Here is a 20,534-nt window from a genome sequence, read left to right on the forward strand (position 1 = left end):
TCCTACTTAAGTAGCATATGTGGGTGAAATTATCTTCTTCCAAATAATCAACACTTCATCTTTAGTACCTTTAAATAGTAAGTATGTAGGCACTTACTACAGAAATGATTTTATGTGCAAATAATGTGTAGACATTCTTATACCCACAAATTCCATTTTCCCCAAAACAATTAACTTTTTAAAAGAAAAGCATACAAAAATTTTAGAAGGCTCTGGATTTCTCTACTTCTAAATCATTGTTGAACTGGAAAAATAAATCCTGTTCTACCAGGAATCTCAAGTTAGAATATTCTCCAAAGTGGAAATTAGAAAGCAAAGTGACATTTCAGAAACAACTATACAGCTTTCACCCCAACATCCATAACTGACTGTCCTAAAAGCTAAACCAGGTAAAAACAGTCCAAGAGGATTAGGCTTCAATATATGAGGCCATTATGTTCTTCTAAAATGTCAATAAACCAAAACATGAAATACTGAAATCAAAACAAAAGATATTAGTACTTCAGGCTAATTATCATACATGGTTCCTTAAATGTACTCCTTCTTCTATAATGTTAATAAAGGGAACATTTTTACTGCAAAGAAAACTTTATTTTATATATCACTAGCCATGAATTTTCATCATTAGTTATTACATAAACGGTGCCATTATCCAAATGGCATGATCATCTTATGTCCACAGTTCACTTCATATTTACAGAATTTTTCATGATTTACATAAGTAAATCCATGAGTGAAGGTTTAACAGTGAGATGCAATCTAGCATCCATATTATCTGATGTTTTACAGATAGCAATGTAAGAGTTAATTTTAATCTCCTTTTTATGTGAGTCGCCTTATGTAAAAAATAAATGAATAACTTAAAACGTCCAAGTCTCTAAAGGAGATTTTCCGATGTGCTCATAGAAATAGTTAAACAGTAAGATTTGCAGAATCAACTTCCATGTCCTCTTGTAGTTTCTGTACCATTTTGTCTTCCAGCTGCTTCCCTTTGCCTTTAAAAATAATAATAATAAACTTTTATCAATTCAATGTGACCTTACAGAACGCATCAACACTTTATAAAGGATCTTGGATGTTTCAAAATAACATTGGCCATTTCTAAGATATTTAAGAATAATAAATAAATTTACATAGGTCTTATACCATGTAATAAGTAAGCATTCTACAGACATTTGCTCATTTAACTTTCCTAACAACTTGCATGAGAATAGCTGAGGCATAGAGACAGGTCAACTTGCCCGAGGTCACTCAGCTGGCAAGTCCAATAAATCAAAGACAGAATTTGAACCCTGGACCTCACGAAACCATGGTCCCTACTCTAAACACTGTACTACCAACCTCAGAGGTTAGCTAAAAACTTAGATAACAATGGTTCCTTCCTGTTGTTTTCTGGGTGTCAATTTGTGTCATCTATATGTGAAACAAATGCTTCAGGATTCTATTTTGTTTTATAAAATTTGGTACAAAAACAATCAAGGTAGGACTTTAACACATCTATTCAACATGTGCTTACAGAATTTAATCTTTAGGAAGGTTTACACTTAGAATCACTCAGGAATCAAGTCTTCAACTAAATCTCACCAAAATTTCTCTCTCTTTAAGCAGTCTGCATAAGTAAATTATATAATAGATTGTACTTGGTGCCAGCTGAGTAAAAACTGGTTTCCTCGCACCTCACAAAAGAAACTATGCACACAGACAACTGCCCAAATGAGTGACTACCTGTAAGTTACATAAGCACAGAGAAGGTTTTAATATAAAACTATAGTTCTCAGACCTACGTATCAGAATTGCCTAGAGAACTACTTAAAGAACAGAAGCCCAGACTCAAAGGGCCTCAGCCTCTATATTTATGCTAAGTTCCCCAAGTAATTCCCATACTGACCAAAGTCTGAGAACCATTAACATAAAACACTATCCTTTAATAAAACCAGCTATGAGGTACAATTATCTATGAAATCACTAGTCAACTCATTTTGATTAACTTGGAGAGTTACCTTACAGAGAATAGGATTTTATGAAGGAGAGAAAAGAAATACCATACGTATAAAGTTGACTGGAACTGGAAAATATACTGAATAAATTATATTTTGTAACCAAGTCATATCACAAATGTACTGAGATAATAACATTTACATGAAGAAATACCCTTAAAAAGCTGGCTGATACCCAATTATATAAACCACTAAAGTCTAGATTTTTCACCTCTCTACTTAAAGCACAGAACAACTATGCAATGTATTACTTACATGCAAAAGGAGCCCGGATGAGATGAATGTTTTGCTTGACTTCTTTGATGTCCTGAGCTTTCTGTAGTTCTTTATTTTTCTTCAACCTAGGGTAAAAAACATTAAAGCCAAAACTTCAGTTACTAAAGCTTTAGGCATTAATTCATAATTTTTAAAAACAAAATTAATTAAATAAGCCATACAGATGAGGAGTGGGAACTCAATTATTTTCTAGTTCCTAATTAGCTTAAATAGGATTCCTACGCTATAGACGTGTTCGTTCAGTGTATCCCTAGTGCCTAACCAGAAATGAAACGTGGGTTCAATATATATTTGCTGAGTGAATGAAGGAATGAGACTGAAAAAAGAAATTAAATGTCAGAGATTAATGTCTATTATACACATCCAGTACAAATCTACTCTAGTGTCTAGATCTTTTCTGCTCAAATAGAGCAGTCTCTCTTACCTAATTTTAAAAATCATTCAGTAATTACAAGAGCACAAACTCTTAAGACATTCAACAACAATAAAAGAAACTAACAGACTTGTTCTCAACCATTTAGGCCCCTTTTCTGTAATGCTTTAGCAATCTTCTAAAGCTAAAGAGTTGTTGGCTGTAACAGACGACCATAAAGAGAAGGATTATAGTAAATGTGGTAAAATGCTAATAGAATATACAAGAGTTCTTTATCCTATGCTTGCCAGTTTTTGTAAGTCTGAGGTTATGTGAAAATAAGTGAAATAAAAACCAAATGCTGCTAGATGTGTACCAGTAATGATTTTTCCAAGAGTTACTCTATACATCTTTCCATACCTGTTCATTATAAATTTAGCTTGCCGTTTCTGTTTGATCTCTTCAACTCTCTTCATTGCATCAACTACAAAAAAATTCATAAGAGTTAGCAAATTATTCACATTCAAGCAAGAGCAGTAACAATCACTTCTTTATTCTAACTTAGAAATTTATTAAATGAAAAACTCATTGAAGAAAAAAGAAAACCCTACTAAAACAGCTGCAGAAGGTATGTACCCTTTGCTGACATCACTTTTATCTCTTTATCTTTCACAAGTACCATTTCTCTAACTTTTTTTTGCAAAAGCTTTTGCTACTAAATTTGCCTTCTCTGTTCAACAATCCAATGCTTTTTAAATTTTATTCTACAAAGAACTAAGATTAACAGCAACTAATCCCATTCTTACACTGTCATCTCCATAATAAAAGACAGCAACTTTTGGGTCATAAAGACCACTTTTTCTTCAAGTACCTGGGATGTGATCTGCACATTATGAATACTGGCAAAATAAACAGGTCAGCCAATTAGCCACATTCTGAACCACTAAAAGCCAACTGTTTTGGGGAAATGTGTACAGGAGCTGAATCCAAATATGCTCTAGTATCTATATTACCACTGTCCAATATAAGACATTCCACATATGTAATTTTAAATTTCTAGAAGCCACATTAAAAATGTAAAAAGGAACAGGTCAAAATTAAATTTAATGACATAGACTTTTGGTCAAGACAGAGGTAAAGGTAGACACACTTCGCCTCCTTGCACAACCATAAGAAGAAATACAACCAGATCTCAAAGCCAAGTAACAGCCAGAACAGTCAGAAAATCGAGTTATATGGGAGTCCAACAACCAAGGATTTAAAAGAAGCCACATTCATCCAGACAGACAGGAGGGGTGGAGTCGCAGAGATGGGAGGAGAGGTGGTGTGGCTCGGACAAGCAGTGGCGGCAGAACAGACAGTCCTACATTCACGTGTGGTGGATAAAAATCCGGGGGGATAACCTGGGAGGAATACCCTGGAAGCGAGCAATCCCAGCCCCAGGCCAGACTGCACAGACCAGGGTATCAGCACTGGGAAGATAAAACCCCATTATCTTTGGCTATAAAAACCAGTGGGAGATGGAGCAGCAGAAGAAACTGCTGGATTCTTGCCATTTAAAAGGCCCATGTGGTCTTAGAATATATGCAAACCCAGGGCAGCAACTGGAAGGGCACCAACTGCATAGAGTAAGTAGGTGAAGTAACTGGAAACAGGGCAAGTGCCAAGCAAATCACCAAAGCCAGGCAGTGGCACTGTCCCCTCTCTGAGCCCCCCAGCACAAACAGAGCCACAAAGCAGTGAAGCAGGTTGCCCCACACCATTTACAGGTGCCTTTACTACATGGGCCACACTACTAAGACAGGGAATAAAAGCAGCTCTACCTAATACACAGAAACAAACACAGGGAGGCTACCAAAAGCAGGCAAAGAAATATGGCCCAGATGAAAGAACAGAACAAAACTGTAGAAAAAGAACTAAACAAAATGGAGAGCCAACCTATCAGACACAGAGTTCAAAAAACTAGTGATAAGGATGCTTGGAGAACTCACAGAGTAAGGCCACAAAATAAAGGGAGAAATGAAGGTTACACAAAGTAACTGAATATTCACATATGAAGATATGCACCTCAGTTTCAACATCAAGCTGAACCACTAAATAAAAGTAGTTATAAAATATGCCAGGGTGATCTGGAACTACTATCTTCAAGTGGTAACAACAGAGAAAACAAAGGCCAAAATGAAATACAACTCTTTGGGGTCCAGAAATGCTTTAAGATCCTCCAATAATGTTCTTGACAACAGTGTCTTTTAGAATCAATTTAAGAATCCTATGAAAAATCTTTAACTATCTGAGGTGATGGATGTTAACTGAACTTATTGTTATGATCATTTCTCAATATATACAAATATCAAGTCATTGTGTTGTACACCTGAAACTAATATAGTGTTATATGGCAATTATATCACAATAAAAAAAGAATCCTGGCCCTGGCCAGAGAGCTCAGTTGCTCAGAGCATCATCTCAATAAGCCAAGGTTGTGGATTCAATCTCCAGTCAGGTCACACACAAGAAGCAACCAATGAATGCATAAATAAGTGGAACAACAAATCAATGTTTCTTTCTTTCTCTTTCTTTCTTTCTTTCTCTCTCTTTCTCGCTCTCGTTCTTTCTCTCTCTCCCTCATTAAACAGTAAGTAAAAAGAATCCTATGAAGTTATTACTCTCCTTTGAAATTCTTGAGTTTGACTGTTACTATCTTACCAAATAAACCCAGTAAAACCAACTGCTTTTCAGAAAAACTCTTCCTCTAATTACAAAATTTTTTAAAGTGTTTTTAATTAATTTTTTTTAAATTTTTTAAAATGAAGAAAAAAGAAAACACCAAGGGGCAGAATACTTAGTGCTATGTGGAACAGATAATTCTAAAACTGCACTTTGATTTCTCCACACAATTCAGGAAGGTAAAGCTTTAGAGGGTATCAATGCCATCACAAAGGCCCACAACTCTTCAGTTCCTTTCCTGAAGTCTTCTGACTGAGGAAAAGGTGTTGAAAGGAATGTGCTGTCTGTGATCTGCTACAGATTAATAAAGTTTGTGGAATTCTAAGTGCCAGAGACTTCTAGTTAACAAACTACATCAACCTCAACCTAAGACTGAAATGGCTCAAAAGTCCACAGGGGAAAGAAAGGCAGGGCCAAGGCCCTCAAACTCAAACACACACACACAAATCTACAAGCTGGTTTAAGATACTAAATTTTACCACATGTGGGTTTTTTGGCAGTCTCTGCTTATTTCAGAAAAAAACAAAGATAAGAACAAGACATAATTGCTTTTAATTTCCGTAACCTATAGCTTCATTTTTACCTAACTTAAGCACTTACAAGTTCTGAAAGTTTTTAATTGTCACTGTAAGTGCTGTTTTTTTTTTATTTTACCGAAGCCCTAAATTTTATAAGGTATACAAAATCGTCGTCGGCAGCCGTCCGTCTCGAGAGACGATGGTGTAGCTTCTTAAGAGTCTATCTGCACCGCCGAGAATGGCTGTGCAGTCCAACTCGGGAGTGACATGGTATCTGTCTCCTCCCGTGTTGAATCGACATCTTGCGATGACGCTGAAGCTACAGAGCCTGGGCAGGGTGATATGGAGGGTCTGCTGTTGCCCATGCAGCAGACCCCCCCTCTCTTCGCAGCTGAAGGGTCCAAGGGAAAGACGGAGTCGATACAGCTTGGCTTCAGGTGCGCCGCAGGAGTTGCCGGTGTTGACTACAACGTCAAACCGCCTTAGGGACTCCGGCTCCGGATTTTCTGTCGGGGTTTACTCCCTTAGCCTTTCCCCTGAAGAGGTATGCCGCAAGGCAGTGGAGGTTTTTTGGAGTCAGAGTTTTCCTTCTCTGATGTACCCTGACTGGAAGATCGAACCAGCGACACTTAGCTCGCAGGCCGACGCTCAATCCACTGAGCTAAACCAGCCAGGGCAAAGGTATACAAAATACACTGCTTATAACCCTACATCAAATCATCTAAACTTGTAAACGTTCTAGGTTTTGTGTGTATTTTAACTACGCCACACCTGCTCAAAAAAAGGATTCTCCATTTCTATTTTTTTCAGATTTTTGGATGTTTTATGTGTGCGTACTTCAAATAATATCAAATTTAATAATTCCATTATTTTTATAATGGACACACCAGCCACTTCTGGAAGGGATTTTGGGTACCTTATACAAAAGACACAAATACAACAGAACCATTAAAATGAGGCTAACAGAATAAAAGCTAACCAATAAAAAGGAGAAAAAATATACTATTTAAACAACAAAGTGACATTAAAGTTATGGCAATATCCCAAACCCATCTCTCCTAAAAATTCCTGGCATTCCCCTGTGACTTACTCGTTTTATTCCACAGCTCTCGCTGGTATTTGACAGGTTCATTTCTACGTTTTTCAAATTCAAATGAATTATCCTGTAAGAAGTGGGGAAATATGGTTTTTACAGAGGTATGAAGGAAACATTTCTTAAAACATATTCTCCTTTTCACAAGCATTCTAAGTATTTCAAACTATGAACACACGTTAGGGTTCCCTCCAGGGTGACCCAGCAACACAAGTTTTCAAAGCTTTTCTCCTCCACAATACACAAGACAGCCCTGCTGAAAGCATTTCTCTATATCCAAGTGATTTCCCAAGGGAGGGGAGGGGAGAGCTCAACCCCCATCCCTCAGAAGAGGCATATAACAACCATGGGAATAATAAACAAATTGAAAAAGCTTCCCTACATCCCCTTCCTAGATGAGACTCACAGCCATAAAACTATGTATTAGGTTGAACCATATGAAATTACCATTTTTAATAGATCAAGAAAGAGCCAAACATTGAGAATTTCAATGGTTCAACCTAAATACCTATCATGCTTATATATATCAAGGTTTATACACCTTTGTGTTATAGCATAAAGGTAGGAAACTACATATTTAAATCAATGTAGTGCTACTCTACATGACATAAGCTCTGCCGTGGAATTCTTCAGGTCTCTCCTAAATGCAGTTGGTATTGTGACGGTTAATGGTCCTATTTATCTTAAAGCTTGCAAAACAATTTTGGAAAAGCTACAGGTTTCTTAGAAAAACTACAGGTATTTCTTGGTCTTCAAATCTTCCTGACAAAGGCATATGGAACAGCACTAACGCTGTATCTGGCTCTTTCATCTATAATACATAGACACAACTCTACTAAAATCAATCACAGTAACATCAGCAATGACAAGGTGACCCGCAAATGAGTGTGACTGGCATCCTTCTTCATTCATACAGTTGTCACCTATACTTGAGGTGCTTGTTCCCTCTTGTCCATACTGAAAATTATTTTTATAACAGTAATTGTAACTTGGCCTTGCATCTTGTCAAAATACATTCATTACATTCATTGAAAGCCTCTGGTGTTAGAGAAGCCAGCAAAGGGGCTGGTTTCATGGCAACTACTTAGATACTGCCCGCAAGGAGTGGAGAGGCAGGAAAGAAGTTGTGGGTTCGGGGCAAGAGGAAGTCACACACAGAGGGGACAGTTTAAAGATCTTCCTCCCTCAAGGGCAGCCTGTGCAGCAGGGTTCACCTCCTCCCTTTGCAGGGGTTGAATGTGGACAAGCGTCCCCAGATCCTTATGACCAGTTCAGGAATAGCAATATGACGACAGGAGCTCACACATGAAACCCCCTCATCCCCACTCCTCCTCCTCTCGCCAATACTTCTAACCAATTTCTCTGCTCTAAGACACAAAGTCCTCCTCAGGAAATCTATAAACTGATAAATGAGTCTGCTACAAATCTCATCTGAGCCCTCACTGCTGTTCAGGAATCCTTTAATTAATCTCTTAACTTCCTCTCAAAATTCCTAAGTAGCAATTTCCAACTTCACCCCAATCCATTTAAATGATTGCCCCCTTTCTTTGCAAGAGCTAAAAATAGTCTTTTTTGAGAATAAGAAAAATCACTTCTACAAAGTGGATTAGGAATTGTTTCTCCTTTCCAGAATTCTACAGATTTATGGTTTTTAGGATCATGTGGCAATTATTACCATAGCCAAATACAATTAAGTCACCCACCAATCATGTTATAGGAAGCTCTGTTATAGTTAATTAAATCATATACCTCCCCCTCCCAAAAAAACCCTGAAATCTTCAAACTGTAAAAGCTATACTCACCACTGTAAGCTCTTTACCAGCTGCTTTACGGAAGGCTTTAGTCCACCTGACCTTGCGAGGATTGCGCTTCTTTTTGAAGTTTTTATGACACTTGGATTTACAGAACCTGAACACCTACAAAAAAAGTTAACATAGTGAGAAGTCAATATTAAAAATTTTTCTATCAGAGGATGTTACCCCTAACCAGACAAAACATACCATGAAGTCTAAAAAAACGACAATGTGTCTCACTTGCAACTGCTTCTGCTTTACAACACCATTTAGATATATGTGGGCATGTCGGATTAAAGTGAAACTGAACTATATTTTGACTATCAAGCATCATCACAACTAAAAGCTGAAAGCTCTGAGGAAGGTTAAAAACTACCATTTTTATAGAATAACAGTAAAACCTTATAATGATCTGGAATCAAGAACAGCTTTATTTAAATCCTTTCCCATTTCAGAATAATTCTCAAAATTCACTTTCTATATACCTCAGTGGAGTTAAAAGCTTCAAACCACCATTCTGAAATCTCCTTTGGTTCTTTCATTCCCTGCACAAAATAATTTCAAAAAGGCAACTAAAACTGGCCATAGCTTTGTTTTCAAAAGTATTAATGTATCTAATAGGCAGATTCATCACTACTTTAATTCTCCACCTTCATCCCAAATGATGTGATCTTTCAATAGTGCTTCCAATTTAATGATGCCTAAAAAATACTTCAATATGCTTCTGAAATGGCTTATTGGGACCCACTGTGTGTCTAAAATGCATTTTTTTTTTTTTACTTTGTAATGTCTTAGAACATATTACAATTTGTGTGTTACTAAAGAATATCTGAAAAGACTTTTGAGTTATCATACCTAGATGTGACCCATTTTTTAAAATAGGTCAAAATGAGGTATAAACATTTCAAACTAAGTAAGCCTATGTATATATCACAAGCCAAAACACTTTTCATTTTATGTATACTTTGTTCTACAGGGAATTTCAAGCAGGTCCCTATACACACTAGGCTATTTCTTAGAAATGGTCAATACTAGGTTAATCTGATGATCTAGGCCCATACCGCTAGGAGAGCCATTTTCAGAGAGACTTGAATGGAAGTATGTCTACATTCTTGAATTAATTTCAAAGTAACTAGAAAATACAAAAACTACTGTAGTCTCCTGGAGTAACTCACTATGAAATCATTATCAGGAAGATTTCTTTGAGTGTCTTTAGCCCAAAGTACAATAATCTTTTTAAGTAAAAGCCTCCTATGTTTAATACCTACTAAATAACTCCTAGACAAATCCCCATTCTGAAATACAGCTAATGAGAGATTTGACCATTTCCTGGGTCTCAATTCGGAAAAAGAACCAATGGCTTGAAGTTACAGGGAGGTCTACTTGAACTCCATACGTAACACATTGTCTGAAAAGCACAGTGAAGTATCTGAAGAAACTGGAGTCACTGGAGATGGGAAGGGGATTCAATCAGCAAGTAAGGTGCATCTACTATGTGCCTGGATGTACTAGGTGCTAAAGATACAATAACTAAAACATAAATCCCTACCTTGAGGACTTATGCTAGCAAGCTAAGTGTGGTCAAGTCTCACTTTGCGCATTAAGAGAGATCGCAATCAGACTACAATATAAAGAATAGGATAAAGTTATATATACAAATAATCATATCTAAAGTAATATGGGAACACAATAGAGGTTAAACCTACAGTGGGGTAGCTGGTGGGTGGATCAGGTGTGACACAAAGCTCAAAGCTTCATAGGTGCAAGTTTCCCTTTGATCTAGTCCTCTAGCATCATCCTCAGTCTTCAGCATGCAAACAAATTATCTGCCTAATCACACCGCACTCGAAGTCCTTCAAGCCTTTTTATTCCACTAATTCAACAAACATTTATTAAGCACTCACTAAGGTTGCATGTATTTTTCCTGTTTGCAAACTATGTAAAAATATGGAACATTAACAGTAATTCTACCTTTAAGAAGCTACCTAAGAAGTGTAAAAGGGGAAGTCTTAATGAAAGATGGGCTCAACAGCCAAGAGCATCAAGGCAGAAAGACTGGTTAGGAGGCTAGAAAAGTGACACGTGCCTAATCTGACACCAGGGCAAGGAAACAGAAAGAAAGCAAAGATGCCACTGGTTTTTACAAAGGCAAAATGAATAGGACTTAATAACTGGATACAAAAGGTGAGAGACCCAAGATGATTCTTATATTGCTAGCAGATGACAGTGGTATTAATTCAGAGAGGAAAATGATTGGAGGTAAAGAATTCTCTCTGAGGGCTCACTGTCAGGTACAAACAGGATTACCCTACCAAGTGGAAAATTCAGACCTGGAGCTAAGAAGATACAGACTGGGATCCATCAACACATGAGACACAGGCAAACCTCATTTTATTGCACTTTACAGATGTTGCATGTTTTAGAAATTGAAAGGAGACCCTCTAACAACAAAAAAGATTACAATTCACATTATTGTGGTGGTCTGGAACCGGACTTAAAATACCTGAGGTGTGCCTGCACTTTTTCTTCTTCATTAGTGCTTCAGGGCATTCACTACTTATTCTCCCAATGAATTTTGTTCCGGATCCACTGATCTTCCCAGTTCTTGCTGGCAACACAGACTTCCTCATCAACTTGAACTTCCAATGTGTTTGCCAGATCAACACCCAACTCTAGGTAGTTCCCACAATCTGTTCCAACCTCAATACCCAGCTGACAAGCATCAAAAATCATAAAATCATGACCAAATCATCTACAAAGCCATATTGCCCACTGTGAATATGACTCCAACCGGGCAATAATTCATTTTATAAATGTTTTAATCATGTTACTGAAAGCAGGTATTCAAAATCTTCTACATGCTCCTTCAAGTTCCCAAACATAGCTTTGGTCTCTCACTATTCAGCAAGGACCCTTGCTCCTAATTTAACGAGCTCAGTATCTTCGAGCTATAATAGAGATATAAGGAAATAAAGTAGGAACAATCATTCTTTAGCATATCAAAATCGCCTCCCAGGGGTGATTTTCCAATTCAATGAACCTGATGGAAACCAGAAATCTCTATTTTTTTTTTTAAACAAGTTCCCACAGATTCAGAAGCAAATGTAAGAGGTCAAATTCTAAGGAACAATGTGTTAAAGAAACAGAGAAATGAGATTCATTTGAAATAAGAAGGAAAATCCATGTATCATTCACAGAATCTTTTACAGCCGGGCCTTACAGTATATCTATACGTATATATCTTATGTTTTATAGACCAATCTTTTTGCCTAGTCTTATATTTGTATTTATAGCCCTATCCCAAGCCTCTATTACCACCCACAATACAATCAAGGAGATGTAATTGCTTCATTCGGTGCTTTTGCTCAAACTGTTCACTTTCCTTCCACCTAGAATGCCCTGTCCTCACTTTCTCATGCAAAAATTCAAGATCCAGAATAAATGTCACCTCCTTTCTGGGGCTTTCTATATACGACCTCCCACCCCCACCCCCAACTCCCAGTAACTTCGTAATACAAAAGCTTACTATCAAGCCACATGCAACATTTCTAACAACCTCTACAAACTACGGGCAGTCCCAGCTCTTATTCGTCTCTATGCTACGGACCTTAGCGACGACACCTGACTGAGCATGGGTTCAACTAAGTTTTCTGATTTGAAGGACGTGGCCCACGTACTAGAGCAGCCATACTGCCCAAGCTGATCCCTGATGCCCCGTGGAGGCTGGCTGGGCCCGCTCCTGAAACTTGTCGTAGCCAAACCTCGCCTAAGGGTGGCCTGGTGACCAGCTCCGTTCCCGACGTCCTCAAGGAGAAAATCGCCAAGTGGGAGGTCGAATCCAGAGCTCCTCACAAAGCCTCCCTCTCTCGGGGTGAACGAGGGTAACCAAGCGCCCCAGGCGCAGAGGAACGCCGAGCGGGCCAGGCCTCGGGCCCCCGGGAGTGCACTGGTGCGCGCTCTGGCCTTGGCCACCTCACCTTGCAATCGTTACGGACGAACATCATGCCGTGGCCAGGGTATATGGGCCCCGAACAGAAGTAACACTTCTCGATACGCATGTTGAACGCGCGTGGGGACCCACCACCCAAACGCCGAGCTTGAAGGGAAGTGACGTGAGCCCGTCACAGGAAGTGTTTCTCTTCCGAGTTCCCTACACGGAATAGGCGAGTACCGTGGCTCCTGAGGGCCCCTGGAAAGCGGTCCGAACCTGACAGCGCCTCCGCGTGGCCACGCCGGTAAAAAACAAAACAACAACAACAAAACCGCTGTCCTTTTGCGCAGGCGCAGAGCTGCACGGTCGGCCTAGCCCCCCGCCCCCCAGGAAATTGAAACGTGGCTCCGCGCTGGCTTCGGAACTCGCGCACAGAGCGCATAGTTTTCCTCTCTACCATACCTGTTATGTCAGCCTCGGCCCTTCTTTGGTTTGCGCTTTGCCCCAAGAGGGCTTTCCACACAGTGGGTTGTCCACAGGAGCTCATTTCTCCACCCCCTTCCCTAGCCCCTGATTCCAGTCCCAAGCCCACCTGCCTGGCGTCCGCTGCGGGAACCTCTGCTACTTGGGACCCTGGCTCACTAATACGGAAGCAGTTGAGTCTCTGAGGCTGGGTGAATTTTAAAAGACTCGTGCTGGTGTTCTTTACCCTCGTCCCTCCCCTGTTCTAAACGATACACATTTGTGGCAGATAAACAAAACCCAGACATTTTCACGGGAAACCAAGGTTGCTTCCCCAGACCTCCAGTACTCCTCCCAGCAGGCAATCAGTTTCTTTTATTACCTGCCAGAGATTTTCCGTGCATAGCCAAACATATATACCGTACGTGCATGTGCGTGTCTCCACTCTTCTTTATAACACATAAGCGTCCTACTCCTGCTTTGCTGCTGCTATCTGTCCCTCTTCATTGCAATGTAAGCTCTGTAAGGGCAGAGATTCTTGTTTCCTTTATAGCTGTATCCTCAGTGCCTAAAATTGTTCCTGGCTCATAAATAAGCATTCGGTTCACATGTTATTATCAATGAATCGGTAACATTCTTTTTCATAGTTATATATGCAATTGTATGAAGGTATTTTAATTGGTTGCCTATGGGTAAACGTTTCCTATCTTTTGACATAATAACCATTTATATTGATATATATATATATTATTTTTTTGGTCAAAAAAAGTTTATATGGAATTGCTGGGTGAGGGGTTATGTACAGTTTTAAAATCTGGTAAATAATATTAAATACCTCCCAAAAGTTTTTACCAATAACAACCAATAAGTTGTCAATTCACCACCTCTTTATTGACGGTGATTTTACCAATCTAAGGTTAAATTTTTTTCTATTATTATTTTAACTTGCATTTAATTATGAATGAAATTAAGAATATTTCCAAATGTTTGATATCTATTTTTCTTTCTGAATTGCCTGTTTATATATCCTTCAGTTTTCCCCTGGGCTGTTGATTTTTAATAGTACTTTACACATTAAGATTATCCCTTTGTTGACAGAAATTATTTCCTGATTTACCAATATTTTAAACTTTGCTTATAGTATTTTTCCACGTGGAGATGTTTTATTTGTATGTATCCACATTTAGCCAGTCTTTTATGGTTTTGGATTTTGTTTTGCCTGGAACTACATTTTCCTCTTTAAAATTGTTTTTCCTAATTTTTCTCCATTATTTTTATAGTATCATTTTTCACATTTTAATTTGCAACTGGATTCCAATTTGGGACACATGCACACAAACACACACACACTTAATACCATATGTTCACTTAACTATGGGTCTACCTTTGGGCTTTCTGTTTTGTTTGATATAGTTATCTATTTATGGTGCCTGTTACAAAGTGTTTAAATTACTGTAATTTTTTTTTTTAAATAACTGGGTTTTCCTGAAGTCCACCTCTCCCTTTACATTTTTATTCATTGTTTATATGGCTATTCTTCACAGTTTTGTTTTGTTTTTTCATTTAAACTCTAGCATCAGTTTGTCTAGTTATAATCTGCAAGTACATATAATTTTTCCTTTTATGCAGTACTTACACTTATTTTTCTTGTCTAATCATTTGAATTCCAGAACAATGCTAAATAACAAAGGCAAATGCCAGAAATTTTAGTCATAAACATTTGCCCAACACCTCATTGTCAACCAAGAGACTGAAAATTATTTTGCCCTTGTTTAATCTTTTCACCGGTCTTCCTAAGCTCTTTTACACAGATCTTTCACAGCTGTTTTATGCTGCTACTTGAACAAGAAATGTCCTGGCCCTTCTCACCTACGTGATCCCCCAGCTTTACCCTCTTACCTTCAATGTTAGAGTCCACATCTCTTATCCAAGTTTGTAATCCCAGACCTTAAGGCTTCATCAGAGACTTTGTTCCTTTCGGCCTATGACCAAACTCAGTGCTTCAGTTAAGGCTGAATGGATGAGTAGCCAGTCTTAGGATGTTTTTTCCTTTCAATTATAATAGAATACAAGAGAAAGGAAAGAAAAACATGTTTTATATCCAACAAGTTAAGTTGAAATCTTGGAAATACTATTTATTTTATGTATCATGCTTGAGAATTATGATTCCTAAAACTGAAGATGTATGTCTCTCATCATTACTGAAAAATTCTCAGCTATTTCTTTTTCAAATATTGCCTCTTCCTTCATTTTCTCTAATTTCTCCTTCTAGAATGCCTGTTAGACATAAGTTGGAGCTTTTATCATTCCTCTATATCTCTTGGTCTCTTTCATACCAACTCTTCATCTCTCACTCTGCTAAATTCTGTGTAATTTCCTCTGACCTAGCTTCTGGTTCACCAATTTTCTCTTCAACACTGTCAAACTTGCTATTTAACTTATGATCATTTAGTTTTGAATATCAATGGCTGCATTTTCCATAGATGAAGTAATTTGCTTTAAGTCAAACCAGTCTTGTACCTTTAATAATGTCTTCTCCTTTTCCCAGTTGTTTCAGTTCCTTTTATGTTTGTAATTATCTTAAACATTTTTATTTTATGAAATCCATTTGGTAAGTATACAGTATTATTTGAAGTTCTTATGGCCAAATACTATTGTTTTTGGTTTACCAGCCCTTAGTCATCATTGTGGAAGGAATGAGCTGTCATTTTAAATTGTGAGTTGGTGCTTAGTAGGGTATTTTCTATAAGAATCCTGTAAGGTTTCGGTGGAGATGTTCACTCTGAAAAGATTTTGCTTTGCTTCTGCCAAATAATCCAGAGGTATCATCAACCACAAATTACTTTGTTAGGTCTTTAATCAATTTCTTAGCTTAGACATTCCCAGAAAGAAAGAAAAAGGTAGTGTAAACTTGTAAACTCAAACCTCAAACCTGTGTATAAACAGACTTAGGGCTATAAATTCTGGGAGGAGACTAAGACATACTGGACCCAGGCTTTTTGTGTTTGGGGTAGAGGACTCTCCATTCCAGCACACTACTTCTAACAGATCCAAAGGCTTTCTCTCCTAATGGCATGTAGCCATTAAAACAAAGCACCTTGATTATTAATACTGTCAAAACCAAACCACACTCAGTATCAGGTCGTTGTAAGTTCCCCCTGTTGCTGCTGTCATCTGAGTTGTGGGGGAGAAGGATGGTCTTAGGTATTTCCCTTACTTTCTTGAGAGCTCAACAGTACATTTAAATAATATGTCCATTATATTTTATCCAGTATTACCTAAGTGTTTTACAGTGAGAGAATTTTTCAATTATATAGTCACTATTATATAGTTATATTGCCCCAAATAGATATTTTCCATTCACACAATGCCAAACAAAACTTTCCTTATTGAATATTTGTTAAATATGTTTTAACTATCTTAACATCAAGTTCAAAAGATCAGAATGTACTTCTCAAATTTCCTAATGTCTCATAATAAAGGAATATGGATTTATAATATGTGAGCCTTTCTAAACGTTTTAAGGCTGGGTTTTGTTTTGTTTTTTAATTTTCAAAGTGTACCCCTCTGTTTTTGAACATTAATAGTAACTTCTATTTTGAAAACTATTTCCTTGACCTTGCTGCATCTTAACTACTTTATTCAATCAACCAATAACCATTTGAGGAATGTGTACGAGGCATATTTCTGGGTATTGCAAAACAATTTTGGAGCTTACATCTTAGTAGACTGTGACAAACATATAAATATATCAAGTGGTGATGAGTGACATGTACAAAAGCAAAGCTGGACAACAGGTCAGGAAGTAACAATCTGGTTGGGGCCATGAAGGGGAGCAATTAATATTTTCTATAAACTGGGAAGTAAAGTCTTTTTGGATAAGGTGACATCTGAACAGCTCTAAAAGATGGAAGAGAGAGCCATGCAGCTATATGGAAGAGTAGCTTTCCAGACAGAGAGAACAGCAAATATTCCTGAGGCAGCAGCACACTTCACTGCTCCAAAGCCAGGGTACCTGCAGAGGAGCGAGTGAGGGGGACACTGGTAGGAAATAAGGCAGACTCCATGTCATCCTCACCCAGTCAATTACTATAACCTTCCCAATGTCTCTTGAATCCATCTCTCAGACCCGATCTCTGTTCAGGCCCTTACCATCCTTGTTTAGTTCATTTGAGATTGACTGGTACAACATTTCCCACACTATAGGTGCTCCACAAATATTTAATAACAAATTTGGGTTACTTTTCCAGGATATGTTGTCTTGGCTGACCCTTCATCAAGGACCTAATGGATTTTGTGTCCCTGAATTTGGTTTCCTTTAGCATTATGACCTCTGGTTTGAAACAGTGTGATGGGAAATGAAGTTATGTTCACATACCAACTTGAGAGATCAAATCACTATTTTATTATAAGCTCAACTGGCACAATGTTCTCTGAAGATACACTTCACTTTACACAGGCTTATAAATAGAAAAATACATTGACTCACAAAAATATGGCACTTCGATAACAAATTTAAACACAGGTTTTCCGAAGAGAATACAGGTTATTTATTTCAATAATTAAAGACAGTTCATATATGGGCACTGTATCATGTATATACATGTAATTGTATACTATGTTTAAGGCGAATGGAATCTGTAGCTAATTGCTCATTTGGCTGTTGAAAAGTGGAAACATACAAATTTTTCTTCTTTTTAACTACACAAATAAAACATCCTAAATATTCCCTGGTATGTAGATGTAAAAATATTATTTACTCCACTGACATTTACAGCAACTTTAGAGGCACCGCTTGTGATTATGACCTGCCCTTGAAATGTCTGAATCTTTTCCTCACTAGAATATACAATTCAAATACAAAGGACACAATGACTTCTTTAGGATTTAAAAGTAGTTCTCATTTTAAGGACAGAAATACATAACATCTTAGTAACCACAGCTAAGTTTTTTAAGGGAGTTGTGGGAGGGCATGATAGGCACTCAGTAAAAAGCCATTGGAAAATAATCATGTAAAAGCAGTTACTTTCCATAATAGTTGTTTTTTTTCTTATTATACTTTGGGCAAACAGTTGCCACCACAAAATATATTTTTCAAATTATTTAAATTATAATGTATTTCTTTCTAAATAGTTAAGTATTTTGGACATTTTTTAACCTATTTAAACCACTTTAATAAATAAGAATTATAAGAATTTCCCCCTTTAACCTTTATAAACTGCCATGAAGTATGTTTTAACACCACCTTTAATTTGGTATAAAGACATTTTGGCAATGTAGAAGAATACATGACCTTGGCAAGACCCAGCAAATACAGGTGCTCATGATCTCAATGAAAAATACAGGCTATAGAACACTTAGTTTTTCTTATATTGAGCTAGAGTACAAATGTAACTGCTTAAATATAAACATCTATCTTCCACTAAATAGCAAACAAACCTTTACATAATTAAAACCTAATTCCTTCAATTCCACCAATGTAAAAATAAAACAAGTTGCAAGTATCAACAATGCAGATCTTGATGATGAAGACAGGAGATCATTAGTTCACATGCTAATTGAAAGTGCAGTCTGAGGCACTGGTCCAACATTATAAATGTGAGGAAAAAAAGAAGCTAAGTATTCACTTATTACAAATAACTTCAGCATGAGCACCAGCTATGTTCAGATGTGGCCAGCATGTAGGTCAAGTATAAATGCACAGATCACAGTAAACTAAAGCCATGAAAATCTAGTTCCCTGACCCTTCAATCAAACCATCAGAGCAATGAGAATCCAGAAGCCGCACTTTTCAGTTGTTCATGTGATATTAAGCCACCCCTGCCCTCTCCCCCAATCCCTGTCCCACCGACAAGAATCACAGAGAGTATATAATTGGTCAGTCCAGTTTATCCAAGTTCTATAGATATGGCCATAATTTGTCCAATATTCATTTTAAAGAGAATGCTTATATAAATTAATATTTGATGACACTGAACTGATGTTTGTATATATTTTCATTTAACATTCAAGCAGTTTAGATGGCATTTTAGATGGTTACCTACAGTACAAGTAGGATAGTTTAATTTGGATTAAAATCTGATAGTTTTCTAATTGCATCTAAAATCTTGAATGTGAGACACTGGGCCAATCTACATTAAGGCAGGTGACGATAACTTCAGTCATTCTTCATAATACATGCACTCTTTGGTGGCTACAAAAATCCTGAGTCCTTCAATGATTTGCTGCCAAAGGCTAAAGATTTATAAGGCACTTTTGGCTATGTGCAATATTTTTCCGAACTCTCAGGCTGAATCTTAAAGAACTATTTACAAAGCTGTAGCAAACTGATTTTAAATCTGGATGCTTTATTGATTGGTCTAATTAGGATGGCGAGGAGTTTGTACACAATGCCCTTCAATCTCTCTGTGCCATGTACCCCCCATAAAGAAGATTACAGACACGGGCCACTTAAATCATTGCATAGCTCACTTGACTTTTCAACACCCACAGGCCCCCTTCTGCTTTCCTTCAGTTAACTGATCTGTAGAGGCGTGACCATTAGATCGCACCACTCCTTCAGGAATCCAGGACTTGTCCACACACCGTTCCATCCGCTTCATTATCAGGTCCAGGAGCGTCTCGATTGCCTGGCTTATGTTTGTCCCAGTGGCAGCGCTAGTTTCAAAGTAGGGGATTCTGGAAAACAGAAACAACTCAGATAACGACTTGTATAGGGAAAGGACAGTGAGCTTTGTTCTGGATAATTCAACTTACAGAATACAAATATGAGCACGCACGGCAACAAAAGCATGTTACTACTGCACGGTGCGTTAAAAAGTAAAAAGGACAATAAAATAAAATAATTGACACTGCATTCCTAATAGAGGTGTAAAACTTCTGAAAGTTGTTACTCCCATTTTGCAGATGATTAAACTGTGGCGCAGGAAGACGAAGTAACTTGTCCAATTTCATAATGCTAGGAAGGAGCAGAGCTAATAATGGAATCCACTGCTGTTTGATTCTAGTGCGACCAACTTAGCCATAGGCTCTACTGGTTCCAAACTTATATACATTATGTGGGGATTTCCAAAACAGATAAATCTCTTTTACTTTCTGCACATGGGGATTTTTTTTTTTTTTCAAGCTGACATCAGAGAGAAATCTGAGGTCACTGGCTGTGTTTGCCAAAACGCTTTACTGCTTGTCAACTCCAGGTGGTATTCCCGGACCATCCACTTGAAGACATTCTGAATTCTGCATCTTGGAGTTCCTCCAGAATATCAATCCTAAGTATGTTTGTTTTGTTATCCAAAGACCTGTGGTATATGTATCATTTTGAAAATAACTCACAAAGCTTTATTTTAAAAATATAAGGCTGCTTTTCACATACCTCATGGTGGCCACCC

At 37.7% G+C, this 20,534-nt stretch overlaps 2 protein-coding genes across 8 annotated transcripts in view; both read right to left on the reverse strand.

Moving 5' to 3' along the window:
- Window positions 1-569: 569 nt before the first annotated feature.
- Window positions 570-13,639, reverse strand: RSL24D1 (ribosomal L24 domain containing 1). Of its 2 annotated transcripts, none has more exons than XM_090272004.1 (6): window positions 13,572-13,639; window positions 8,763-8,876; window positions 6,958-7,030; window positions 3,046-3,109; window positions 2,253-2,338; window positions 570-995 (listed from the first exon to the last, which is right to left on the reverse strand). In XM_090272004.1, exons 1-6 carry the CDS (start codon window positions 13,575-13,577, stop codon window positions 913-915), a joined length of 426 nt encoding a protein of 141 aa, XP_090128130.1. In that variant the 5' UTR covers window positions 13,578-13,639; the 3' UTR covers window positions 570-912. The 2 variants fall into 2 exon arrangements, with proteins under 2 accessions (XP_090128130.1, XP_090128129.1); XM_090272003.1 differs by lacking the exon at window positions 13,572-13,639 and adding an exon at window positions 12,731-12,880.
- Window positions 13,640-17,528: 3,889 nt separating this feature from the next.
- The window catches only part of RAB27A (RAB27A, member RAS oncogene family), a 70,254-nt gene continuing 67,248 nt past the window's right edge, over window positions 17,529-20,534 (reverse strand). For all 6 annotated transcript variants that reach the window (XM_090270630.1, XM_090270628.1, XM_090270626.1 and 3 more), the window contains one exon: window positions 17,529-19,824. In XM_090270630.1, coding sequence (XP_090126756.1) covers window positions 19,626-19,824 — 199 coding nt within the window. In that variant the 3' untranslated portion in view covers window positions 17,529-19,625. The remainder of the gene's footprint in view (window positions 19,825-20,534) is intronic.

This window comes from Furipterus horrens, unplaced genomic scaffold (genome assembly GCF_987537825.1).
Source record: "Furipterus horrens unplaced genomic scaffold, mFurHor1.1.pri manual_scaffold_3, whole genome shotgun sequence".
NCBI lineage: Eukaryota > Metazoa > Chordata > Mammalia > Chiroptera > Furipteridae > Furipterus > Furipterus horrens.